The sequence below is a fragment of the Solanum lycopersicum genome, chromosome 9, assembly GCF_036512215.1.
Source record: "Solanum lycopersicum chromosome 9, SLM_r2.1".
NCBI lineage: Eukaryota > Viridiplantae > Streptophyta > Magnoliopsida > Solanales > Solanaceae > Solanum > Solanum lycopersicum.
This window is the reverse complement of record NC_090808.1, coordinates 69,076,826-69,104,814: the sequence shown is the minus strand read 5'-3', so window position 1 is coordinate 69,104,814 and position 27,989 is coordinate 69,076,826. Positions and strand designations below refer to the sequence as shown.

General features: G+C 28.9%; 3 protein-coding genes and 3 pseudogenes across 4 annotated transcripts; all 6 read right to left on the bottom strand.

Moving 5' to 3' along the window:
- Positions 1–102: 102 nt before the first annotated feature.
- LOC101254640 (6,7,8-trihydroxycoumarin synthase-like) lies at positions 103–3,887 on the bottom strand (annotated as a pseudogene).
- Positions 3,888–5,097: 1,210 nt separating this feature from the next.
- LOC101254339 (6,7,8-trihydroxycoumarin synthase) lies at positions 5,098–7,548 on the bottom strand. Its single transcript, XM_004247857.5, has 2 exons — positions 6,269–7,548; positions 5,098–5,823 (listed from the first exon to the last, which is right to left on the bottom strand). The coding sequence occupies exons 1-2, from the start codon at positions 7,133–7,135 to the stop codon at positions 5,215–5,217; spliced, it is 1,476 nt and encodes a 491-aa protein (XP_004247905.1). The 5' UTR covers positions 7,136–7,548; the 3' UTR covers positions 5,098–5,214.
- A 1,495-nt stretch (positions 7,549–9,043) lies between these two features.
- LOC101250840 (6,7,8-trihydroxycoumarin synthase-like) lies at positions 9,044–10,765 on the bottom strand (annotated as a pseudogene).
- A 1,678-nt stretch (positions 10,766–12,443) lies between these two features.
- Positions 12,444–14,311, bottom strand: LOC101254036 (6,7,8-trihydroxycoumarin synthase-like). The gene is made up of 2 exons (XM_004247856.5): positions 13,238–14,311; positions 12,444–13,149 (listed from the first exon to the last, which is right to left on the bottom strand). The coding sequence occupies exons 1-2, from the start codon at positions 14,117–14,119 to the stop codon at positions 12,541–12,543; spliced, it is 1,491 nt and encodes a 496-aa protein (XP_004247904.1). The 5' UTR covers positions 14,120–14,311; the 3' UTR covers positions 12,444–12,540.
- Positions 14,312–17,585: 3,274 nt separating this feature from the next.
- LOC101253725 (6,7,8-trihydroxycoumarin synthase-like) lies at positions 17,586–19,247 on the bottom strand (annotated as a pseudogene). Its single transcript, XR_011211535.1, has 2 exons — positions 18,381–19,247; positions 17,586–18,294 (listed from the first exon to the last, which is right to left on the bottom strand). The product of XR_011211535.1 is annotated as a 6,7,8-trihydroxycoumarin synthase-like (transcript).
- A 4,638-nt stretch (positions 19,248–23,885) lies between these two features.
- LOC101253427 (5-OH-xanthotoxin synthase-like) lies at positions 23,886–25,792 on the bottom strand. The gene is made up of 3 exons (XM_004247855.5): positions 24,892–25,792; positions 24,306–24,741; positions 23,886–24,224 (listed from the first exon to the last, which is right to left on the bottom strand). Exons 1-3 carry the CDS (start codon positions 25,768–25,770, stop codon positions 24,052–24,054), a joined length of 1,488 nt encoding a protein of 495 aa, XP_004247903.2. The 5' UTR covers positions 25,771–25,792; the 3' UTR covers positions 23,886–24,051.
- Positions 25,793–27,989: the final 2,197 nt, after the last annotated feature.

The window sequence follows — 27,989 nt, the reverse complement described above, 5'->3', positions numbered from 1 at the left end:
AGATATTTGTCAATATAACATATATATCATTAGCCAAAGGCTATATATAAGTTTGATTAATGAATAGCAGGGGGATAATAGAGTAATAGTATAAGATTAACATAACACATAAGTAATTAAAGTATATATAATTCATTAAATTTGTGTAACAAATTTATTTAACCTTAGCCCAAGATCCATGTATGAGGATATACAATCTAAATATATTTTATAGGGATAAGGCAAAGGTCATTCTTCTTATGCATGGTAATTCCAGGCTTAACATTTGTGTCAATATCCTCTTTTTTCATCCCACAAGGTAACTCCCAATCAAATGCGTAAAGAAGATTTGATAATGCAAGTTCCATCGATGCAACTCCAAGTGCGATCCCCGGACATCCTCTTCTTCCTGCTCCAAATGAAATTAACTCAAAATCTTCTCCCTTGAAATCGATATCATTATTCAAGAATCTCTCAGGTATAAATTCTTCTGGATTTTCCCATATTTCAGGATCTCGTGCGATAGCCCATGCATTAACATGAACTATTGTTATACCGCATGTGTGCTACATATATATATAGCATATTTGTTTCATGTGAATTTTTATAGATATGTTAGAATGACTAAAACGTTATGGAAATATATATGTAAAGAGCAGGTACTAGTAATATAATACAACAATTTTAAATGAATCTTTAATAATATAAAAAAGAAACACCGCCAAATGAAGGGCATATTTTGATGTTTTTTTCAAATTAATTCTTTTTAAGCAATCGACGGTAATGTTTGAACTTTGGTTGATAGTAGCAAACTTTCAATAAAGTCACAAATGGCTAGTTTGAGCTGAAATAAGTATATAGACTTACAACAATAAAACATTCATAGAAAACTAAATCAAGAAGTCTAATAAAGAAAAAGACACAAAAAATAAAAAAGGAAAAAAATACAATATATACGTACTTCATAAGACTTTGATCATAATAATATAGATGGAAAAAAAATTACAAAATTATTACATAATTTGCCGAGTTCTTTATCGACTCTTTCTCCTATATCCTATCAAAATTCAAGAATCTTCTTCATCTACTTTAAATATAGAATAAAAATGATAACCTTGTTAAGGGTTCAATGAAATAAAAATGTTGAATTTATATAGACAGAAATGAAAGGAATATCAAAAGATATCATAATGTTTTAGATTAAATATTTAGAAGTTATGGATATAAAAGATGAGACTTATGGATGTAAAAAGTATAATAATTGAATAAGTAATTAGATATGAGTTATCAATAAGAATATCTAAAAAATAATAATAATGTGTGTCTCTCCATTTTGTGGATTTGTACTATTTTAAATTATTGAATTTCTTTATTTATCTTTATAGGATAAGACTACTTCTGTCCCTATTTACTTGTCTATATTTCCTCTTTTAGATGTCTCTATTTACTTGTCCATTTTGACAAATCAAGAGAGGACAATTTTTTTTTCCTATTATACCTTTATTTAAACTTCTTGAAAATTTTATAAGTTTTAATTCATCCTTTTTGAAAGCATATTTAATGAGGATAAAATTGTAACTTCACTATGTTAATTATTGTTATCTTAGTATGTGTGTCTTTTCTAAAGTGGACAACTAAAAATAGGGACAAAGGGAGTACTTTGTAGGGGTGACAAAAATGAACCATATATAGGTAACTTGTCCAACCCGTTCAGAATTTTAAGGGCTCAAGATAATATCCATTGGGTTCAATCTCAACCAATTCATGTTTAATCCATTTGAAGAGAATTCTCAATTGAGCCAATTCAATCTTCAATTTCAATTCGTTTTAAATTTTTTATTAAGATATGTTCCTATATTGAAGGTATGAATTATTATCTATTTAATATCTTTTAAGATTTATCTATTCATTTGTTACTTTTGTAACAAAAAATTTCTTGAACAGAAATTCAAATTGTGATTATAAAAGTTAAATATCAATATTTAAATTATTGAGATTAATTGGGTCAAATTGAGCGGGCCAAGACCCAATCCGTTTTATCCCATTTGAGCCCAACTCACTGACCTCAAATTAAACTTGGGCAGGTCAAGACCCAACCCGATTTCTATTCAACTCATTTTAATATTTTCAATTTCAACTCAACTCGCCCATTTGACACCCCTAATACTTTATCAACATAAATTATATTATTTATGAGAACAATTACAACAGAAAAAGTTATGAGAAGAAAAGTTGACTATCTTATGTAGAGACATATAGATTTTTGATCTATTATTATATACATATAGATTATAGATGATAAACATTATTAATTTAATTATTTCAATTAGAAATTAATCTAAAAGAATATAAAAGTCATTAACATTTTAATTAAAATTATACAATTTAATAGTCAAATATTTTATAACACTTTAATTTATAGTAAAAGTAAATTATTCATTGCGCTCCATTTATGCTAGATTCGATGCAACAATATTTGATTTCAAAAAGAAAAATATAAAAGTGCTTCTATCGCTAAATGATAATAAAATTTCTATTGGCATATAAATCTCTAATAGGACTAAAAGACTAACAAACATTATACTTAGAATCAAATATGGGTCCCATATTTGGATAAAAGATTGCTGATAGATGTGGCTGCCTTGTTTGGATAAAAGATGAGGTTTACCAAAGGTTAAAAATCAATTTAAAACTAATAAGCGTATGATAATCATAAATGATATTTTTTATGGTTCAAAAAAAAACAATTCCTTTCGTTTTTAATTTGTTTCAAAAAGAATGATTTCTTTTTTTTTTGGTAGCATTTTGATTTTAGCTTTTCACATGACATGTTTAAGGTCACGAGATTAAAGGATAATTTTGTTATTTGGCATAACTTTAATTTAGGACTATAAGATTCAAATATCTTTTTTTATATTCTTAACTCCGTGTCAAGTCAAATCAAATCATTTTTTATGAAACGAAAGGAATATGTAATTAAGAAGATTACCATGACAATTGCTTTTATGTCCTCCAAAGTGAGATAGATTGGTGTTAATTTCTCTTTCTTCAATTGGAGCAAAAGATCAAGAATGTCCCCTTCCATGGATTTTGGCTTATTGGGATCAACATGCTTCTCAATGAGTTCTTCATAAAACTCATCCAAATCCTTGAAATTCTTCTCAAAGTCTATTTGTTAATTCAGTGAGTTTATCAATCCAACCTAAATAAGAAAAGAAGTCAGAAATATAAAAGCTAGTCAACATTGTTGCAGATTCTTCTAAAAGTTCATCAAATCTCCTCTTTTCACGTGCTTCTTCATCAAACCTAATACCAAAAGCAACTCTACAAATAATAGTAGTACTTAGTGAAATCATTAAATTGCTCAAATTAGTGATATGCGAAGCACTAGCTTGTTGAGATATTTTCTCGATCAATCTTGAGACTTCATCTTCGCGAATTGGACTAAATAATTTCACTTTCTTGTGACTAAATAGATGAAGAACACTTATTTTTCTCATTTCTCTCCAATAATCGTTGTACCGATGAAAGACTATGTCACGACCATTGTAAGATAATTTTTTTTGGCCAAGATGAGAAGGTCTACTACAAAATAGTAGATCTTGTGTTTTCAACACTTGTTTTGCTAATTTTGCTGAAGAAACTACAACTATTGGAATAGAACCAAGTTTCAATGAGAATATTTTTCCATATTTGTTGGAAAGTTTCAAAAAATAGATATGAGGGGTTAAACTATCAAATTGATGCAAGTTTCCAATGAATGGAAGGCCTTTAGGACCTGGTGGTACATTGTTTTTTTTGTCACACTTTTTGGCTTTAGGAAGAAGAAAAATAAGAATGATAGGAAAAGCTACAAGGAGTAGAAAGAGCATCATTTTTGTTTCGACTCCTAGGTAGTCACTTGTTGTATCTTTTATATAAAGATATCTTGCGTTAAAGTTCTCTCCGGATTAGTTATTTCGTGATAAGTCATCCGGGAATAAGTTATTTCATCTTATATATGAAAGATAATTTATCTGATCACTATGACAAAAATAGTGGGATAAATAATTCAAGAACTATCGAATACCTCTAACCAAACATGTGATGAAATAATACTACATTTTATCTGAATTATTATACTTTATACTTCATATCAAACGACTCATTAAAGTATGATTTACCTACACTAACAATAAGACATATACTTTTGAACATTTGGTAGATCTTTAATTTAAGATTACAAAATATAATTATTTTTTTTAATTATGTACTTGTCAAATCAAAATAGGTCACTCAATTTGAAAGGAAGGAAATAGTAACTAACCATAACAAGTGGAACTAGTTACTTAGAAAATAATACTTAGATTGTTTGGAGAATTACTTTTGAAGAGTAACCTTTCATGTTTTACTAATATATTTAAAAAGGAGCTTTATTAATATTTGGTTCTTTGTGTATCATTTCAAAAAAGAAGTGGGACCAAATATAAGTGGAATAATGAGCAAAAACAATGAAAAAAACAATAGACTATGGTCACCTAAAATATTGTACCTAACCGATCTACTACAATTAGTTACTTGGAAAATAATAATAGTACTATGTTTGGTTTATATTTATTATTTGCCAAAATAATTTAGTTAACTAGTCGTTTTTATGTACTTATTATTTTTTTAAAAATAAAATACTTTTATAAATACTAGAAAAACAATTTCTGTTTGCTTAAGGTTCCATAAGTGCTTTGGGAGAAAAACTATTTATTTCCTATATTATTTAGAAGAACTTATTTTTCTTCTTAAAATAATTGGCTAAATGATCTTAACTCTCTAAAATATGCACGCTTCTCTAGAAATATAGAACTATTTAGCTTTCAAAAAGAAAAAGGCAAAATGATCTTACAGACTCTTGTACTTATATGAGTTTATATTAAGGTAACTGTTTAATATTGTATATATATACCTTGATGCAATTTTATATTTTTTATTTACAAACTTTAATTTCCTAACAATTATACTATTAATCATTTCTTCCCTAGTTATAAAATTAATACACCAGCCTAACTAAGGTTTATAGAATATATATAGTCTCAAATAAACAAGAGTAGTGAGAACAAAAGAAATTAAATCATAATCCGCCAATAGTGAGGGTGAAATCAGGATGATTTATTATATCAAATTCACTTTATTTAAATTATGTACACATAATTCGAGTTGAAAGCAATGAGAACTTACCCTAAATTATTTTGGAAGTGTATATAATTAGAAATATTTTTTAGAAATAAGGCAAAGATCATTTTTCTTATGCATGGTGATTCCATGCCTAACATTTGTGTCAATGTCCTCTTTTTTCAAACCATAGGGTAACTCCCAATCAAATGCATAAAGAAGATTTGATAATGCAAGTTCTATGGCTGTAATTCCAAGTGTAATTCCGGGGCATCCTCGTCTTCCCGCTCCAAATGGAATTAACTCGTAATCTTCTTTTTTGAAATCAACATCGCTATTCAGGAACCTTTCAGGTATAAATTCTTTTGGATTTTCCCATATTTCAGGATCCCTTGCAATTGCCCATGCGTTAATATGAACTATAGTTTTTGGCTGAATTTCATACCCTTCTAGTGTGGATTTTTTCATTGACTCTCTTGGAATTAGGAGTGGATCTGGTGGATATAATCTAAATGTCTCTTTTATTACTGCTTTGAGATAAGACATATTTTGTATATCATCTTCATTCACAACGCCTTTGGTCCCAATTGATTTTCTAATTTCTTCTTGGACTTTCTTCATGACTTTTGGATTTTTAATCAAGGCTGTCATTGCCCATACTACTACAGCTGCACTAGTGTCTGATCCAGCAACCAACACATTCTACAAAAAATTGGTAGTGAATTAATCAGAAAAGAAATTTGTCAATGCAATATTGGACACATCTATGCTACATATTTTGAGAGGAAAAAATCAATTCGCCTTTTAGTAATCGGCCCTACGAAGTTTAAACAAGTTGAGGATACCTCCAAAATATCTATTACGATGTTCTTAACTTTAAGGGGGTGTTTGAGTTGGCTCTTAAAAGATGTTTGTAATTTTCTTGATTGATTTAATCCACTATGTCCCTCATTTGATCGATCTTAATACAATTCATTTTAACTTAACTAAAATTTGAACGACAATTCATGTTTGATTCAACCTGCCCATATATATTTGTCACCTCTACATGTGTATATATGTATATAGGTATATATATATATATGCATATAATTAAATGTGTGCAAGTGCATGTACTACTAGGTAGATTGAAGACATGGGAAATTACCATTAGAAGTCCTTTTATGTCCTCCAAAGTGAGATCAATTGGTGTTGATTGCTCTTTCTTCAATTGAAGCAAAAGATCAAGAATATCTCCTTCCATAGATTTTGGCCTATTGGGATTCTGATGTTGCTCAATGAGTTCTTCATAAAACTCATTCAAATTTTTGAAATTTCTCTCAAGTCTATCTGTCTGTCCAGTAAGTTTATCAATCCAACTTAAAGAAGGAAAAAAATCAGACACAAAAAAGGTAGCCATCATAGCTTGAGCCTCAGCTAAAAGATAATCAAATCTCTTTCTTTCATGCGCTTCTTCATCAAACCTAACACCAAAAGCAACCCTACATATTATCGTACTTGTTAATGAAATCATTAAACTACTCAAATTTGTCATTTGAAAACACGCAGCTTGTTGAGATATTTTCTTGATCATTCTTGATACTTCATCTTCACGAATCGGACTAAAAGATTGTACTTTTTTCAGACTAAATAATTGAAGCACACAAATTTTTCTCATTTCTCTCCAATAGTCATTGTAAGGTGAAAATGCAATATCATGACCATTGTAAGACAATTTTTGTTGTCCAAGAAGAGAAGGTCTACTACAATATACTAAATCTTGTGTCTTCAATACTTCTTTTGCTAATTTTGCTGAAGAAACTACAACCATAATTGAAGAACCAAGTTTCAATGAGAAGATTTTTCCATATTTTTTGGAAAGTTTCCAAAAATAGAGATGAGGAGTTAAACTATCATATTGATGCAAATTTCCAATGAATGGAAGGCCTATAGGACCTGGTGGCAGATTTCTTTTTCCACTAAGGAGAAAAATGAGCAAAATTGCAAAGGCTACAAAGAGTAGAAAGAGAATCATATTCTTGTCCAACTACACAAAATAATGCTAAGTCACTTGAAATGGCCTACATATATAGAAAAAAATGGATCTTGGGTTAAACTTTTCCTCCCTTTTCCTATTAAAGATAAGGAGTATATGACTTCTTGTCAATATAATATAATTAAACAAATTTTAAAGTATCACGCCACTTTAATAAGATACATCATTCATTTCAATTTGTTTAACATATATAAGTAATTATACCTAAAAAGAGGACCATGTACTTGAAAAGTAAGACCGCAAACAATTCCTCAATATCTTGTTGTTTGCAACAAAATATTTTCTTTCTATATATGTCAGTAAGCGCTATATTAAATTAATAATGTAAATCCTTAATAAGATGAATACTAAAAGGAGGAAGAAAAGGAGTTATACATTTATAGAGCAACAACATTCGATCAAGTGGATTCTTTATTTTCTTTTATTATGATTTCAGATAATTTATACGAATTTTAAAAATTATTATATAAAAATATTTCATTTTTACGAAAAAACTATAAATTCACAGCAGACAAAGTGGACATTGCATTTATAAAATCACATCCTCTCCAGCATTGTTTAATGGTTACCTAAGATTATGCCACATCATCTATATGTAATTCAACGGTTTCGATTCATTGATAAATTATTACAAACAAATAAGGGTGTACAGTTTGATAGAAAGATAAATATTTTCGATGTAAAATAGAAAATGTTTGAAGTTTTATGGTTTAACGAGCTGACAAATGCATAGTATTAAAGGAAATAATAAGAGAATGAAATTTCACCTAAAAAAATTAAAATTTGAATTGAAAATTAAAATTGATTATTAAAATTTAAAATATTTAATTAAAATAAAACTTAATTCAAATATCTAGATAGAATATCACCGACGTGAAAGACAATTTATGGTGCCAAGTGGCAACAAAAGAGTGAGGTTGAATAGAGAAACTGATAGTGTATTATTATTTGTATTTTAGTATCAAATAAATAGCCACCATTGATTTTATATAAGTGATGTGACATAACCTTAGTTAGCCATTGAATACATATATATTAACAGTGGCAGAGTTAATGTCAGAAGTTTGAAGATTCTAAATCAATTTTAATTTAAGAGTTCATTTGCTAATGTACATATATTTATTTAATTTTCTGATATAATTATAAAATTTAAAAAAAAATATTAATTTAATTCATCTGAACTCATAAATTTTACCTAACTCTGTCTCTATATTATTGGAAAACAAGAAAGTCCTGAAATGGGACCAAATGTTAGTGGTGGAAAAATGGCAATATATTTTTCATAAAATATGTCTGTCCTCTAGCTAGCAATCAATATTATGCAAACTTTCAAATATACTAAGGTAGCTTAAATATTTAGATATCATTATTTCAGACAAAGATTATTTATATATATAGCGGCTAAGCCTTATCATGACAAATACAAAGGAACAAAAGTATATTACATAAGGCGAATTAATTAATATATTGTAGGGAAAAATGGCACATCTAATTAATCCTCAATTATGGATAACTTTTAAATCTTGAAACTTGTAAGATATGATTAAGTATATTTTATTTTTAATTAATTGACTTGTGTGTGTTTTTACCTTTTATATAGAAATAGATATGTTATATTTAAACTATTTCTTAGAATTATAACAACACAAACTTGATTATAAAGTATAGGTAACTAAATGATGTGGTGGTATATAATTTGTTGTTAAATTTGAAAAGAAGGATCAAACTAAAATTTCATTTCAATTAATTGAAGGTTAAATGTTAGATATGATACGGGCTAAATAAATTAACTACTGAAAATAACTAAATAAAATTTTAATATAGATTAATCAGCTTAACCATTAAGATTCTAGCTAATTGAATAGTGTGATATAAACAAAGTAGTAATGGAAAAGTAAAAGGAAAATTTCTTATATACCAAAAGAGGTTAATTTAATATATACATAATTCGAGTCCAAAGCAATGATAGATTTAGATGACCTCAAAGAACTCATCTAAATAATTTGGATTTTAGGGATAAGACAGAGATCATTTTTCCTATGCATAGTGGTTCCAGGCTTAACAAATGTGTCAATGTCCTCTTTTTTCATCCATAAGGTAATTCCCAATCAAATGCATAAAGAAGATTTGATAATGCAAGTTCCATAGATGCAACCCCAAGTGTAATCCCTGGACAACCTCAAATGGAATCAACTCAAAATGTTGGCCTTTAAAATCGATATTACTATTCAAAAATCTCTCAGGTATAAATTCTTCTGGATTTTCTCATATTTCAGAATCCCGTGCAATTGCCCAAGAGTTCACATGAATTATAGTTCCTGGTTGAATTTCATAGCCTTCTAGTGTGGATTTTTTCATTGTTTCTCTTGGTATTAGGAGTGGAGAAGGTGGATATAATCTAAATGTCTCTTTTATTACTGCTTTGAAATAAGACATATTTTGAATATCATCTTCATTCACAATACCTTTGGTCCCAATTGTTTCTCTAATATCTTTTTGGACCTTCTTGATGATTTTTGGATTCTTCATTAAGGCTGTCATTGCCCTAGTGTCCGATCCAGCAGCAAACACATTCTGCATAAATTTGGAAGAAAAAATTAGGAATAGTTTCATTTTTTTTCTTTAGAAATGCAAAATATAAAAGATCAAAACACATGGAAAATTACCATGAGTATTCCTTTGATACCATCCAATGTGAGATCAATCGGAGTTGATTTCTCTTTCTTTAATTGAAGCAAAAGATCAAGAATATCTCCTTCCATGGATTTTGGCCTATTGGGATTTTGATGTTGCTCAATGAGTTCTTCGTAAAACTCATCCAAATCTTGAAAATTTTTCTCAAGTCTATCAGTCAGTCCAGTAAGTTTATCAATCCAACTTAAAAGAAGGAAAATAATCAGACATAAAAAAGCTAACGGACATAGCTTGAACTTCGGGTAAAAGATAATCAAATCTCTTCCTCTCATGTGTTTCTTCATCAAACTTAACACCAAAAACAACTCTACAAATAATTGCACTAGTAAGTGAAATCATTGAATTGCTCAAATTGGTGATTTGAGAATCAACAGCTTGTTGAGATATTTTCTTGATCATTCTTGAGACTTCATCTTCGCAAATTGGACAAAAAGATTGCACTTTCTTGAGACTAAATAAATGAAGAACACATATTTTTCTCATTTCTCTCCAATAGTCATTATAAGGCGCAAAGGCAATATCATGACCATTGTAAGACAATTTTTGCTGACCAAGAAGAGAAGGTCTACTACAATATACTAAATCTTGTGTCTTCATTACTTCTTTTGCTAATTTTGCTGAAGAGATTACAACTATTGGAGTAGAACCAAATTTCAATGAAAAGATTTTTCCATATTTGTTGGAAAGTTTCAAAAAATAGATATGAGGGGTTAAACTATCATATTGATGCAAATTTCCAATGAATGGAAGGCTTATAGGACCAGGTGGGAGATTGTTTTTGACACTCTTTTTAGCTTTAGGAAGAAGAAAAATAAGAAATATTGAAAGTGCTACAAAGAGGAGAAAGAGCATCATTTTGTTGTCCAACTTCACAAAATAATGGCCACTTAAAACGTCTAAATATATATTAAGTCGAAAATGATATTTTACACATTTCAAAACATTTGTCAGCATAGATTAGATAGCATTAGCCAAAGAGTATATGTAGTGAATAAGTTCACAATAGGTGAAATGTATCAAATGTGGAAATAAAAAAATGTATATTTTTTAAAATTTATTTAAGTTGCACATATGGGGTGCTAAGGGCCCGTTTGGATGGGCTTAATAAAAGCAGCTTTAAAAAAGTACTTATGAAAGTGCTGAAATTTATTTTTAAAATAAGCAGTTATGCGTTTGGATAAAAGTGCTGAAATTGTTATGCCAAACGTGAAAAGGAGAAAATGGAAGAAAGAGATGTTAGGGTTATATGTGTAATTTAGAAATTGTATAAAAATATTAAGGACAAAAAGATAAAAATGTGGTCAACTTAAAACAGCTTATAAGCTAAAAAAAAAAAGCACCCCTACCCCAACTTTTAACTTTTGGCTTAAAATAAATTTTTTTAAACTTAAAATAAGTTATTTTGAGTATTGCCAAACAGTTAAATAAGTCAAAAACCAGCTTTTAAGTCGGTTTGACCAGCTTTTAAGCTGAGCCAAATAGGCTCTAAATGATCTCTTACGACTATTTGCAATAATTAAATATCAAATATATTTTTTTTAGATTCTATATGTATAAGTAATTGAACCAATAGGGTATTCGTCAACCATGATAAGATTATGTACCATAAATCTTTTATATTTTCCTTCCGTATTGGAACTTATAAAAGAGTGTAATTTAATTGTTTTTCCATTGGGACTTGTATGAGCAATAACGTCCACATATGACTTGATGAGAACTACAACTCATGAATGTACATCCTTTACATTACACATGGCCAAAACATGTCAAAAGTGAAGCACTCCAAAATTTGCCTATAGAATAACAATTTCTCAATAATATTAACCTTACAACTTTTTAAGAGTTATATTCATTTCATTGTTCAAAATTTGGACCTTCCACACAATTTTTTGTAATAATCATACTAATTATATATTGACAAATAATACACTAGTAGCGATTTTGTTTTCACGCCGTTTCTCCCGTTAAATTAAAAATCGTTGATCCACGAACGATTTTCTCCAAAATGTTTTTCATTTTTTTTTTAAGAATATCGCCAAAACGTTCATATATCTTTCTTATGAAATAATTATGACATGGCGTTAATATATCTGACGTGGATATGACATTCATTTATTTAAAGGAGAGTGAACTATACAATGGTTAGAGGGGCTTAAAAATCTCGTTTTAATTAAGTCTAAGGGTTTAGTTGAACAAAAGATTAAGTAGAATGGTCCAGAATACAAACTGATACAAGTATGAGGGTCAATCAGACTATTTCGCCTTTTATTTGGCTAATATGACAGATTCAAATTAAAGATCCTTGTAACCATTTATAGCATTGAGTCCTACTTCATATCAAATATACCGTGGACGGTCATTTTGATATCGATTCCAATACAATATCATTTTCAGGTACCTGAACCTTTGCTGAGGTTTTATGAAATGTTATGTCATAGTGCTCTATTAAAGCACTTCTCAAGTTGTGTTATAACGGATGCAATGGTGTCTTATGAACATTTGAACTTTGTTTTAAAGTAATGCAATAAAGTATTTTTCTGAAATAAAAAAAATTATGAATAGTGTAAAATAAACTTAGTGGATGACTAAAGGGTTATAAGGTGAAGAATATCAGAGGGTCTGTGTTTTATTCAAAATTTAAAATTGATACAATTTATTATCACGTCTTAGAATTCACATCTAAGAAAAATCTAAAAATAACTTGTAGGGATAAGACAAAGCTCATTTTTCTTATACGGGGTAATTCCACGCCTAACATTTGTGTCAATGTCCTCTTTTTTCATCCCATGAGGTGATTCCCAATCAAATGCATAAAGAAGATTTGATAATGCAAGTTCCATGAATGCAACCCCAAGTGTCTTTCCGGGGCAACCTCTTCGACCTGCTCCAAACGGAATTAACTCATAGTTTTGTCCCTTGTAATCAATGTCGCTATTCAAAAATCTCTCGGGTATAAATTCTTCTGGATTTTCCCATATTTCAGGGTCCCTTGCAATTGCCCATGAATTAACATGAACTATAGTTCCGGCCTGAATTTCATACCCTTCTAGTGTGGAATTTTTCATTGATTCTCTTGGCACTAGAAGTGGAATTGGCGGATATAATCTAAATGTCTCTTTTATCACTGCTTTGAAATAAGGCATGTTTTGTACATCATCTTCATTCACAATGCCTTTGTTCCCAATTGACTCTCTGATTTCTTGTTGAACTTTCTTCATGGCTTTTGGATTCTTCATCAAGGCTGTCATTGTCCATACTACCCCAGCCGCGCTAGTATCCGATCCAGCAACTAACACATTCTATATACAAGTAAATTTTTTTTAATAAAAATAGCTATCGAATCATCTTAAAAATAGCAATATATCGAGTTAAGACATGTAAAATTACCATGAGAAGTCCTTTTATGTCCTCCAAAGTGAGATCAATTGGTATTGATTTCTCTTTTTTAAATTGAAGCAAAAGATCAACCATATCACCTTCCATGGATTTTGGCCTATTGGGATTTTGATGTTGCTCAATGAGTTCTTCATAAAACTCATCCAATTCCTTAAAAAGTTTTTCGAGTCTATCTGTCAATCCAGTAAGTTTATCAATCCAATATAAAAAAGGAAAAATATCAGACACGAAAATGCTAGTCATCATAGCTTGAGTCTCAACTAAGAGATGATCAAATCTCTTCCTTTCATGTGCTTCATCGTCAAACCTAACACCAAAAGCAAGTCTACATATAATTGTACTTGTCAGCGAAATCATTAAATTGCTCAAATTTGTAATTTGAGAAGCAGCAGCTTGTTGGGATACTTTCTTTATCATTCTTGATACTTCATCTTCACGAATTGGTTTATAGAATTGTACTTTCTTTAGACTGAATAGATGAAGCACACTAATTTTTTTCATTTCTCTCCAATAGTCATTGTAACGCACAAATACTATGTCACGACCATTGTAAGTCAATTTTTGTTGGCCATGAAAAGAAGGTCTACTACAAAATACTAAATCTTGTGTCTTCAACACTTCTTTTGCTAATTTTGCTGAAGAAACAACGATCATTGGAGTAGAACCAAGTTTCAATGAGAATATTTTTCCATATTTCTTGGAAAGTTTCCAAAAATAAATATGAGTGGTTAAACTATCAAATTGATGCAAATTTCCAATGAATGGGAGGCCAATAGGACCTGGAGGCACATTGTTTTTGCTACTCTTTTTGGCTTTGGAAAGAAGAAAAATAAGAAGGATAGGAAAGGTTACAAAGAGTAGAAAGATTATCATTTTTTTTTGTCTAATTACCTTGGTAATAACTTGTTGTGTCTTTATATAAATCTATCTTGTATTAAAAGACTTAATAAAGTCATCAAAAAAAATTTCTTGAAGAGTATAATTTCCACACCCAACAATGTAAAATTTTCAGGTCATGACCTAAACATATAGGATAATATTAAGGGGAAGTTACATATTTTGATTCTCGATGAAAGCTACTCACAATCGTTAATTAATATACATATATTATACATGAGACTATTTTTTTTCGAAGGATAGGTTCTAATTTTTTCAAAGCTATCCCTTAGATATCATTTTGTAAGAATAGTTTTTTTTTCTTCTTTGCTTAACTACTAATTTTGCTTGTTTATAGCTTGATATTTCATGGAGCTAGTTAGGTACTAGATGCTTTTTCACCACAATTCAAGAATTTTAACTTTTTACGCAAATGTACTTACTCATGTGTTGTTTCTATGTAAGATCATTTCACAACCATATAATATATAGTTACAAAATGGAAAATATGACATGTCAAATCACGATTCATTAAAGTAACACGACAAAATCAAAAGAAATCAATCATAGTTGTTGTCAATAACTTATATTAAAATTAGTGAATTAATTTAAATATTCATCTACCTAATAATTTAAATTGAAAATATCTATGGATATAATAGTATGTGTATAACGAGGGATAATCTACGTCTAGAAGAATCAATAAATTCATCTGATTATTTATGTAAAGATCCTTAAATAATTACCTTTCTCCTTTAGCAATTATGTTTTCCAAATATTTATCTGCCGCATAACTTAGTACTAGATATAAGATTACTAATCATAACTATATTCTTTTTCTGAAAGTAAGAAGACAAATATGAATCTTTTCTGTAGTGACATATGGACGATTTGTGTAAATCTGAACGAATTAAAATAGATTATATTAATAAATATTTCGTTGATCAAATCTGAAGTTTCACTTTAAATTAAAATAGACTGAACAAAAATAGGCTAAACAATAAGTACGGATCATAGGCCAATTTGACCTTATTATTGCAATATTTATTTGTAGTAGAAAATAAGAAACAAAGTTTAATTATGCTAATTCATATGTAAATAATTAAATAATATTATTCTTATACATCTCATCTGATACGTCCTCCTAATAGAATCGTTAATATGGACTAGCTCAGTTGGGCTGGCCTGGCCTAAATTGGAATTTAATAGGGCTGACTAAGATTCTTGTAGTCTATTCAAGAAAATAGTTTTTTTAGCCGGTCTAAATAAGTCTGCTGCTTTGTGAGGCTTGAAAAGTATCGATAGGGTCGGTCGATGGGCCAATATAAATTAATTAAAATTTAAAAATTAAAAGAGTCCAAACTCAAAACAATCAGGTTAATATTTCTGTTTTGATATTTATATTTTAATTTGAAAAAACTTAATAAATATTATAAAGATAATTTTCATTTGTGGATTTTGATTAACAAGTAGTAATAGTAACATCATATACTATTGTTTTGTTGATATTTATGATAATATTTTTAAATTATAATTTATAATTTAATTTAATAATTATAAAAAATATATTTTTTTTAAAAAAATCTCCTCTTCTCACGTGCTTCTTCATCATACCTAACACTACTTTATAAATATTATACTTGTTAGTGAAATCGCTAAATTACTCAAATTTGTAATTTGGGAAGCAGTTGCTGATTAAGATATTTTCGTGATCATTCTTGATACTTCATCTTCACGGTTCAGACTAAAAAATCGAAATTTTTTTAGACTGAACAAATGAACAACACAAACTTTTTGCATTTCTTTCCAATAGTCAATGTAAGGCGCAAATGCAATATCATTTTTCCTACCTTTTTTTGGCTAGAAAATTGAGTACAATTGGAGTTACAAGGACTATAAGAATTATCATAATCATATTTTTTCCTAGTTATATGATATTATATATATCTCAAATATATTTCTATTTATAGACCTTGTATTAAACTGTTTAACCTTTTCATTTTTAACACAACTTAAATGATTTAAAATGGCACTTGTAGAGAATTTTTCAAAATGATTTTTTTTTTTTGGTAACCACTTGTATATGATATGAAGTCGGAATATTAATATGGAACTGGAAATGTGTTTCAAAGGTTATGTTAATATATTTATGAGTTTGCTTAGTAGGTGATATTTTCCCTAGCTTACGAGTATGGGACTTAATAAAGACCATAAAAGGAAAATAAGTAGCCCTAATCCCATCGAAGCGGGGGTATGCTTATGATTGAACATCTGGAGAATGTACAATATATATAAAAAAAAATGGAAGGTTCAACAACGAAATAATAAATTGAAATTAATATTACTTTGATATAATGATAAAGAAATAAATATCAGACCTAACTCAATCCTAAAAACTTGTTCAGAAGGGAAAGATTACTCAAAATCATATAAGGGGATCAAGGACAACCTCTAATACCCCTGATGTGAGACTCCAACAAAGTCTATATACACATTCAGTTATATACTCCGTAGCTTTTGTTCAAACAATATATTGTTATCATGAGTGCGGAGCTTAAAGGGTACAAAATATTAACAAAAATTTTAAAACGGTATATAAAATTTTATATTAATCAAAACGGCAAAATCGCTGCGATTTACTTCCCCGGAAAAAGCAAAATCGCTGCTGAGGCAGCGATTTTGCAAAATGTGAATTTTTTTTTAAAAAAAATGAAATCACTACCTAGGCAGCGATTTTGATTTATTTTATAAAAAAAAGTCGCTGCCTAGGCAGTGATTTATAATTTTTAATTTTTTTATTTAAGGAAAATCGCTGCCTAGGCAGCGATTTTTAAAAAAAGAATTTTTTTTTAAAAATGTGGAAGTCGCTGCCCAGGCAGCGACTTTTATAAAAAGAAAAATTGAAATGTGCAAAGTCGCTGCCTGAGCAGCGACTTGTATAATTTATTTTTTTTTAATTTTTAAATTTTTTTCTTTAAAAAAATGTAGAAACAATGTGGAAATTTTTTTAAAAAAAGATTTTTTTAAAGCAACAATTTTATAAGATAATGTGGAAAATCGCAGCGATTTACATATTTTTTTTAAAAAAAATTATAAATCGCAGCGATTTAAAAGGGTTGGTCAAAGGTCCACATACTGTCAGATGCAAAGAATGTTATACAAATGTTGCAAAAGAATTTTATAACATCTTGGGAAATAGAGACCATTTGCAAGGATGGCTGGCAATTGATGAAATCTTTTGAGGAAATCAAGATCATATATATTCCACGAACATGAAATGTATTAGCCCATAATCTATCAAAAAGTTCTATTTCATGTATAAATAGGATTTCTTGGGATTTTGCCTTCCCAAGTTGTGTTGTAACGGATGTAATGATGTCTTATGGACATCTGAAACTTATTTTAAAGTAATTCAACAAAGTATTTTATTGGAATAAAAAAATTCATGACTAAAGGGGTTATAAGGTGAAGAATATCAAAATAGAAGGAGGGTATGTGATTTATTCAAGATTTAAAATCGTTACAATTTATTATCACGACTTAGATTCACATCTAAGTAAAATCTAAAAATAACTTCCAGGGATAAGACAAAGCTCATTTTTCTTATGTGTGGCAATTCCAGGACTAACATTTGTGTCAATGTCCTCTTTTTTCATCCCATGAGGTAACTCCCAATCAAATGCATAAAGAAGATTTGATAATCCAAGTTCCATTGATGCAACCCCAAGTGTCATTCCAGGGCAACCTCTTCGACCTGCTCCAAATGGAATCAACTCATAGTTTTGTCCCTTGTAATCAATGTCGCTATTCAGAAATCTCTCGGGTATAAATTCTTCTGGATTTTCCCATATTTCAGGGTCCCTTGCAATTGCCCATGAATTAACATGAACTATAGTTCCAGCCTGAATTTCATACCCTTCTAGTGTGGATTTTTTCATTGATTCTCTTGGCACTAGAAGTGGAATTGGCGGATATAGTCTAAATGTCTCTTTTATCACTGCTTTGAAATAAGGCATATTTTGTATATCATCTTCATTCACAATGCCTTTGTTCCCAATTGACTCTCTGATTTCTTGTTGAACTTTCTTCATGGCTTTTGGATTCTTCATCAAGGCAGTCATTGTCCATACTATCCCAGCCGCGCTAGTATCTGATCCAGCAACTAACATATCCTATATACAGGAAAATAATTAATTAAAATAGCTTTCGAATTATCTTTAAAATTGCAATGTATTGACTTAGAGACATGTGAAATTACCATGAGAAGTCCTTTTATGTCCTCCAAAGTGAGATCAATTGGTATTGATTTATCTTTCTTCAATTGAAGCAAAAGATCAACCATATCACCTTCCATGGATTTTGGCCTATTGGGATTTTGATGTTGCTCAATGAGTTCTTCATAAAACTCATCCAATTCCTTGAAATTCGTCTCGAGTCTATCAATCCAATAAGTTTATCAATCCAATATAAAAAAGGAAAAATATCAGACACGCAAAAGCTAGCCATCATAGCTTGAGCCTCAGCTAAAAGATAATCAAATCTCTTCCTTTCATGTGCTTCATCGTCAAACCTAACACCAAAAGCAAGTCTACATATAATTGTACTTGTCAGTGAAATCATTAAATTGCTCAAATTTGTAATTTGAGAAGAAGCAGCTTGTTGGGATACTTTCTTTATCATTCTTGATACTTCATCTTCACGAATTGGTTTATAGAATTGTACTTTCTTTAGACTGAACAGATGAAGCACACTAATTTTTCTCGTTTCTCTCCAATAGTCATCGTAACGCGCAAACACTATGTCATGACCATTGTAAGACATTTTTTGTTGGCCAAGAATAGAAGGTCTACTACAAAATACTAAATCTTGTGTCTTCAACACTTCTTTTGCTAATTTTGCTGAAGAAACAACGATCATTGGAGTAGAACCAAGTTTCAATGAGAATATTTTTCCATATTTCTTGGAAAGTTTCCAAAAATAAATATGAGTGGTTAAACTATCAAATTAATGCAAATTTCCAATGAATGGGAGGCCAATGGGACCTGGTGGCACATTGTTTTTGCCACTCTTTTTGACTTTGAGAAGAAGAAAGATAAGAATGATAGGAAAGGCTACAAAGAGTAGAAAGAGCATCATTTTTTTTGTCTAATTACCTTGGTAGTCACTTGTTGTGTCTTTATATAAACTAGTTTTGAACACGTTTGTTTTACATGTGTGTTTTATGTAAATTTTTATAGATATTATTAAAATTTTGTGGATATATATATATGTAAATTATAATGAATATAAAAGGTAACAATTACAAATTAAGAATAAAGACTTACAATAATAAAATGTTCATAAAAAACTAAATTAAGAAGTCTAATAGAGAAAAAAAAAGACAAAATCAAACAGATTTAGGAAAAAATACAATGTAGACATATGATGTATATATAGATGTAAAAAATAAGTACAAAATTAGTACATAACTCTCTGAGTTCTTATCGACTCCTTTCATATCCTATCAAAATTCAAGAGTCTTCTTCATCTATTTTAACTATAGAATAAAAATAATAGCCTAATAATCTTGATATGGATTTCATGAGATAAAGAAGTTGAATTTATATTAGCTAAAATAGAAGGAATATCAAAAGATATCTTAACGTTTTAGTTTAACTATTTGGAGGTTATGAATATGAAAAGATGAGAGTTATGAAATTAAGAGTATAAAAGTTGAATAAGTAATTACAAAACAATAATAAATAAATGAAGAATATGAAAAAATAAAAAAAAAGTTAGCAAACCATGTAGAAAGAACAACTAAAGTTCTTATCATGTAATTAAGTATCAATGAATTTAAATTTGTGAAGTTAGAGTCATTCTTTAATAATAATCAAGAGGACATTATCAATGTGTGTCTCCATTTTGTAGATTTGCATCATTTAAATTATTAAATTTCATTATTTATCATAAAGGATATTTATTTATTCACATAAATTATATTATTCATGAGAGTGGTTAAAGAAAAAGTTATAAGAAGAGGAAAAGTATAGCAATTTAGATAAAGACGTTTTTTTATAAAAATAAATATTATAGTTATTATATACATATAGATTATAGATGATAAATATTAATAAATTAGATTTTTAATTAGGAATTTTTAAATAAGTATTAGTTACATTTTTAAATATTGAAGGAAAATTAAATTAGATTATATATTTTAATTGTCTAAACCAATGTAAAACTAAAGAACAAATATTCAATATTATTGTCATTCTTAGTGTTGAATTGATTTCCTTTTTGCATTAGTTTTAGTTTGATTTTAATTTAAGTTTTATTATAACTATCAACATCTATGAACTATAATCTTTATTGGACCATTTCAAATTCTAAATTTTGAACTTGAAATAATATATTAAAAGATAAAAACTATGAAATAGTACAAGAAATATTTTAAAATGATGTCAAAGTAAATATTTTTTTATGTATAAAATAAAATTTTATAATTACATATATAATGTCGGGTTATTTTTTTTTAATTAAAACCAAACCAACTCAAATATAGTCGTATTTTTTTCAATAACAAATCAAGTCAAACCAAACCACTAATAAAATTTCTTTTTTTAATTTGATTCGATTTTGTACACTCCTATTTGAAATTATGACATTGAACTTATCTCTTTTTTTTTCTGTTGTTTGTAACAAATCTTTTTAACTACTAATTGTATACTTCTTTTTATTTACTCATTAGTAATTACTTACTTGTTTATAGCTTGATATTTTATGGAGCTAGTTATGTACTAGATGCTTTTTCACCACAATTCAAGAGTTCTAACCTTTTATGTAATTGTAATTACTCATGTTTTGTTTTTATGTAAAGATCATTCCACAACCATATAATATGACATGTGAAATAATGGGACACAGGTCACGATTCATGAAAGTAACGCAACAAAATAAAAAGAAATTAATCAAAGTTAGTCTACTCAATAACTTAAGTTAAAATTAGTGAATTAATTTAAATTGTTGTCTAACAAATATAATATAATTTAAAAATAATCAATAGATATCTATAGTATATGTATGACGGTGGATAATCTACATCTAGAAGAATCAGTAAATTTATCGAGTATTTATGTTAAAGATCCTAAAATTTATTGGCCACCGAAATTAAGGATGGAAAAATAACTTTTATTTTTTAGCAATCATGTGTTCCATATATTTATTTGACGCATACCACGTTAAGATAATTCACATTAGTCCTTTTGGATGATTTTGTGTAAATACTGGGTATGGTGAATTATTGAAATTTAAACGCCACTTGCGAAAGCTATTTCCTTTTCCCGAAGTAATTAATTTTGGTTATTAAAAAATTTGTCAAGAGATATCACACGTAATACTTTGTGCTAATGACTAATAATTTGTGGCCAAAAAAAAGTTAAAAGGAGGAGAGATATAGGATAAATCTTTCTTATAAAAGGTTGTGTGTACCATTTGGTATTACTTAATGTATCTTAATAAATAGGGTGGGCCTGTTTAATTTTGGGAGTGATATATGGACGTAAATTTGAATTTGATTAATTAAAATAGATTGAATTAATAAATATGACATTACATAAATCGGTGTGAAATTTTACTTTGAATCAAAATAGACTGAACAAAATAGGCTAAATAAGTACGGATTATACACCAATACCTCCAATTTAACCTTATTTTTGAAATGTTTACTTGTAGTATTAAATAAGAAAAAAGGTTTTAATTATGCTAATTTATATAGAAATAATTAAAATATTATTTTTATACATCTCATCTAATACGTCCTCCCAAGTGTTGGTTTGTGTTTGGGCAAACTTAGTTGGACAAATTTCACATATAGCAAATAAAAAATTCATATTTGTATGCTATAGCAAAGTTTGTATAATTGCGCTTCATAGCAAACATAGAAACTGTATAATTCGTTATACATATACAGTTGAAGCAAATTGTATAATAAAACAAGAAAGAGAAAGACACTTGGGCAGAGAACTGTATAAAAACGAATTGTATAAAACGAATTGTATTGTATTATTATAAGTGTATAGAATGATTATATACAATTTGAATTTGTATAAAATGAGAAAGAGAAATAGACAAAAGAGACTTGACAAGGAATATACAATTGAATCGAATTGTATAAAATGAGAAATTAGATACAATTTGAAAATTGTATAAAACGATAAAGAGAGAAAGGCAAAAGAAACTGGGCAAGGGAGTATTTTTATTGTATAATTATAAGTGTATATGACGAAAATATATGTACTTGCATGTGTATATACAATTTTCTCACACTTTATACAAACAGAAACACAATTTATACATTTCGCTTCTGTTTGTATAAGTGAGAAAGGCGAGGGTGGCGAGCGAGTGTTTGGGAGAGTGGCGAGCGAGATCTGGAAGAGGGGAGAGGGGAACAAAAATATGTGTATTTATACAATTTTCTCTGCTTTATACAATTAAAAATAATTTTTATACACTTGTGTTTGTATAAAAAGTGAGGAAGCGAGTATGAGATTGGAGGAGAGTGGCGAGCGAGATATTTGGGAGAGAGGCGTCTGACAATTTTTTTGCAAACATTTGCTATGGAGCACAATTAAATCAAACCCTAGCTACTCCATTTATTTTAGGTTATTAGTTTGCTATTATATACAATTTTCCCAACTTAGTTTAGGCCAAAAAAAGTCCATTAAAATTATTTAAGGAAAAATTATACAGCTAAACAAACTTATATTATTTAATTACTTATCATAATTATAATTTGCTATAATTACCACTCACAGCTAACATTATACATTTATACAAAATGTATATGTATAATATACAATTATATACATATAAAATTCATATTTCTCCCACTCTCTGCCCTCTCTCGCTCGCCTTTCTCCTCCCTCTCTCAACCTCGCTCGCTCGCCTTTCTCCTCCCTCTCTCAACCTCGCTCGCCTCTCTCCCCTCTTTCCCAGTTTCGCTCGTCTCTCTCCTCCCTCTCCCAATCTTGCTTGCCATATATATAAATACATATGTATAATATACAATTATCTAACCAATATACATATACAATTCACCTTTCTCCCACTCTTTTCCCCCTCTCTCTCGCCTCTCTCTCTCTCTCTCTCTCTCCCAATCTAGCTCGCCTTTATCCTCCATAGAACATGTAGCTACAAACTGTAATTATCAAACTATAGATAACAAGAGTAATTAATTATTTTTAAGTGGCTATATGTGAAAGTTTCTATTTATTTAATTGGGATCCGGCTCTCCTCCATTACTCCTTCCCTCCATTTCGTCAAGTGCACGTCTAGATTAGAGACACGTGTCATATTAAAAGTTTAAAGATCAAAATTAAATCATATGAACAAATATCATAACCATAGACATAGTTAAGTTAACTAATTTTAGAAAACTACTCTCGAAATTTGATAAGAATTACAATATATTCCATATAAAATTTGATATTTATTAATATCTTTAATTTCATTTTATATTTTTTATTTACAATATAATATTTAAATACTTAAATAGTCACCCAATCAATTTAAATATTTTTTTCATTAAATTTTGTTGAAATCTAATTTTATTTTAAGCTATTTTTATAAAAAAAAAATAAGGTGTCTATTTTATCTTACTAATCCACTCCATTCATATTTTTATTTTTTTTTCATGTTTATTTATTTTGGAACAAGTTTATGTATTGTGAAATTGAAAGTTTTATGTAACATATATTGAACCAAGAATACATACACCGAAATATTTTAGATGAAAACACACAACTCTTTATTAGAAAATAGCAACAAAATTACAATGAAAATTAAAGAGGCAAGCCACACCATATATTAAACATAAGTGATGAGAAACACTATTCTCAATTATTGATGAATTTAGTAGATATAAAATTATGACTAAAGATGTAACAAATCTAGAAATAATTTTTTGGGACAAGGCAAAGATCATTTTTCTTATGCATAGTAATTCCAGGCATGACATTTGTGTCAATATCTTCTTTCTTCATCCCACAAGGCAATTCCCAATCAAATGCATAGAGAAGGTTTGAAAGCATAAGATCCACCGTCGCAACACCAAGTGCAATACCTATAGAGACGAATTCAAAACTTAAATTTCAACATACAAGATTTTCACGTATAATATATAATAGCTAGGTCCGTTAAGTACCTGGGCAACCTCTTCGTCCTGCACCAAATGGAAGCAACTCAAAATCTTGGCCTTTGAAATCAATGTCACTATTCAAGAATCTCTCGGGCATAAATTCTTCTGGATTTTCCCATACTTCAGGATCCCTTGCAATAGCCCACGAGTTCACATGAATTATAGTTCCTAGCTGAATTTCATACCCTTCTAGTGTGGATTTCTTCATTGTTTCTCTTGGTACTAGGATTGGAGCTGGTGGATATAATCTAAATGTCTCTTTTATCACTGCTTTGAAATAAGACATGTTTTGAACATCATCTTCATTCACAAAGCCTTTGGTCCCAATTGATTTTCTAATTTCTTCTTGAACCTTCTTCATGACTTTTGGATTCTTCATCAAGGCTGTCATTGCCCATACTACTGTAGCCGCGCTAGTGTCTGTTCCACCAACAAATATATTCTACAAAACAATCAAATTTAGAGGAAAATGAAAGGGATTGTCATAAAAATAGTTGTGTATACATGTATACTATTATTGTATATATAACTTAAATTCTTTTATCTATATGCATATATTGGTTATACTAGACATGTATAGTTGATAACTTACCATGAGAATTGCCTTTATGTTGTCCAAAGTGAGATCAATGGGAGTTGATTGCTCTTTCATCAATTGTAGCAAAAGATCAATAATATCTCCTTCCATGGATTTTGGCTTATTGGGATTAAGATGTTGTTCAATGAGTTCTTCATAAAACTCATCTAATTCTTTACAATTTTTTTCAAGTCTACTAATATTTCCAAATACTTTGTCAAGCCAACCAAACATAGGAAAATAATCCGTGAAAAAGAACCGCGCCATCATTTCTTGTGCCACTGCTAAAAGTTCATCAAATCTCCTCTTTTCATGCGCTTCTTCGTCATATCTAATACCAAAAGCAACTCTACAAATAATAGTACTCGTTAGTGAAATCACTAAATTACTTAAATTTGTAATTTGAGAAGCAGTTGCTTGTTGAGATATTTTCGTGATCATTCTTGATACTTCATCTTCACGAACCGGACTAAAGGATTGTACTTTTTTTAAACTGAACAAATGAACAACGCAAATTTTTCGCATTTCTCTCCAATAGTCATTATAAGGTGCAAAGCCAATATCACGACCATTGTAAGACAATTTTTGTTGACCAAGAAAAGAAGGTCTACTACAAAATGTTAAATCTTGTATTTTTAACACTTCTTTTGCTAATTTTGCTGAAGAAATTACAACTATTGGAGTAGAACCAAGTTTTAATGAAAATATTTTTCCATATTTCTTGGCAAGTTTCGAAAAATAAATATGAGGGGTTAAACCATCGTATTGATGCAAATTTCCAATAAATGGTAACCCTAAAGGACCAGGTGGCATAACATTTTTCCTATCCTTTTTTGCTAGGAAATTGAGTACAATAGGAAGAGTTACTAAAAGAATAAAAATTATCATAATCATTTTTTTCTAGTTATTGATATCATATATATCTCAAATATATTTCTATTTATAGACCTTGTATTAAACTGTTTAACCCTTTTATTTTTCACAACTTAAATGATTAAAATGGTATGGCGGTGAATTTTTTTCAGAAAGATATTTCAATTTTTCTTTTGCCACTAGCATATGATTTAAAGTCAAAATATATTTATTTATTTAATACAAAATTACAAATTAGTACTACATTTTTATTCCTCTGAATATTGTGCTATTCATGACGAAGACGGTACAATACTTTGAAAATAAAAAATACATTGCTTCATTAATGTGAGAAACTGAAAAAATGTGATAATGAATAGAGACGTGATTGTGCAGATAGAGTGGAAATTAAAGTCAAAATATTAATATTTTGTCATGAAAATGTGTTTCATTCATAATTATTTGAATTAATGTACATTTTTTAAAGGTTATGTTAAACTTTATATTAAAGTACTACAAATTTCTCAAGTGACGTGTTCCTTTTAAAGCTAAATTTATGTTACTTCTACGCATGTACTTACTAATGAGAGTTTGTTGACTTGTTCCCATTTAATCATTGAACATATGGTCAAGCCAACTCGATTTGTGTTAATTTTGTGTATTCATATTGAAATCTGACTAAATTCGAATTCACGTGAAAAGTTTTATATTGGGTAATGCGCTCTCTAACAAAGAAGACTTCGTGCACATTACAACTCCACTACAATCCTTGTTGGTCAACTCTTTTAAATTGGTACAGGTTAATGATTCATTCATTTTAATTCACTCAATTTTTTATATAATTAATCAAAAAATCAAGTTTATGTAGGTATTGTACTTGATGTTGCAATTGTAGAGCCGTATACTAGTATCACATCTTCTATAGGTATTTGACTGAAAATTAACTTTTGGAATAAAGATAAAAGATATCGACACAAACATTTATTCAGAAACTACTATATATATAGTAAAGAAAAATAGACTTCATTTTAATCCTAACTCTTATATATATATATATATATATATATATATATATATATATATATATATATATATATATATATATATATATATATATATATGGAACAAATAAAATGTGAAATAAGAATATGAATATTTATAAGAGTGTCACCCCCTTTTCAACTTTTTAAATTATAAATATAACTGTCTTTTTCGATTTTATGAATTAAATCAAGCCAAAGAATATTCTCCAAATGAATAGACAGCTTGTTCTTTGAGTTTATAATAAGTTAATTTTTTTATCAAACATTAATTATTCAAAATAGTGTTGTACTAATTTCGAAAGAAGATATTCATATACGTTTCATTATATTGTTGTTGATTAGAGCAATTTTAGTAAGTAATGATGTGTAGGTATATAAATGAAAAATACTCTTTTCTTATGCATGATTTTACGTTAAAAAGATAAAAACAGTAGTTAGAATTTTCCTTACTTTTTATTTTTTAACTTAGAAATCATTCGATTTGAGTTTTTCAGCCATCCCATATGGGCTCTTAGTAGGTGATATATGTCTTTGATATTTTCCTTAGCCTATAGACGTGGAACGTAATAAAGATCATAAAAGGAGATCAAGTACCCTAATTCCATCAAAGTGGGGTATGTTCATAATTGTACATTTAGAGAATGTACAATATAAAATGGGAGGTTCCACTTTCGAAAACAATAAATTGGAACCAGTATGACTTGAATAATATAATAAGAAAATAAATATTAGATCTAACTTAATCCCAAAAATTTGCTAAGATGGAAAGGACTACTCAAAATCATATAAGGGGGATCAAAGACCTCTTATGTAACTTTTGGTCAAACAATATATTAATACTAAGAACTTCATCAAATATAGGGATGATGTTCAAGTACCCCCTCAACCTATGTCCGATATCTCAGAGACACACTTATACTATACTAAGGTCCTATTACCCCTGAACATATTTTATTAATAATTTTTTACCCTTTTCGACCTACGTGGCACTATCTTGTGGGGCCCAAGGATGGTTGACTTTTTTTTTCAAACTAGTGCCTCGTAGGCTAAAAAGGGGTAGAAAATTACTTATAAAATAAGTTCAGGGGTAATAGAACCTTAGTATAGTATAAGTGTGTCTCTGATATTTCGGGCATAGATTGAGGGGATACTTGTGCATTATCCCTCAAATATATATATATATATACTAAATTTAAAATCCAGTTACTAGCACCTGAA

Coding starts and splice junctions, on each gene's coding strand:
- LOC101254339 (XM_004247857.5), bottom strand. CDS start 7,135: ATGATTCTCTTTCTACTCTTTGTAGCCTTTGCAATTTTGCTCATTTTT. Junction 5,824..6,268: donor ACATAAAAGGACTTCTAATG/GTAATTTCCCAT, acceptor AATTTTTTGTAG/AATGTGTTGGTTGCTGGATC.
- LOC101253427 (XM_004247855.5), bottom strand. CDS start 25,770: ATGATTATGATAATTTTTATTCTTTTAGTAACTCTTCCTATTGTACTC. Junction 24,742..24,891: donor ACATAAAGGCAATTCTCATG/GTAAGTTATCAA, acceptor ATTGTTTTGTAG/AATATATTTGTTGGTGGAAC. Junction 24,225..24,305: donor AGGACGAAGAGGTTGCCCAG/GTACTTAACGGA, acceptor TCGTCTCTATAG/GTATTGCACTTGGTGTTGCG.
- LOC101254036 (XM_004247856.5), bottom strand. CDS start 14,119: ATGATAATCTTTCTACTCTTTGTAACCTTTCCTATCCTTCTTATTTTT. Junction 13,150..13,237: donor ACATAAAAGGACTTCTCATG/GTAATTTTACAT, acceptor ACTTGTATATAG/AATGTGTTAGTTGCTGGATC.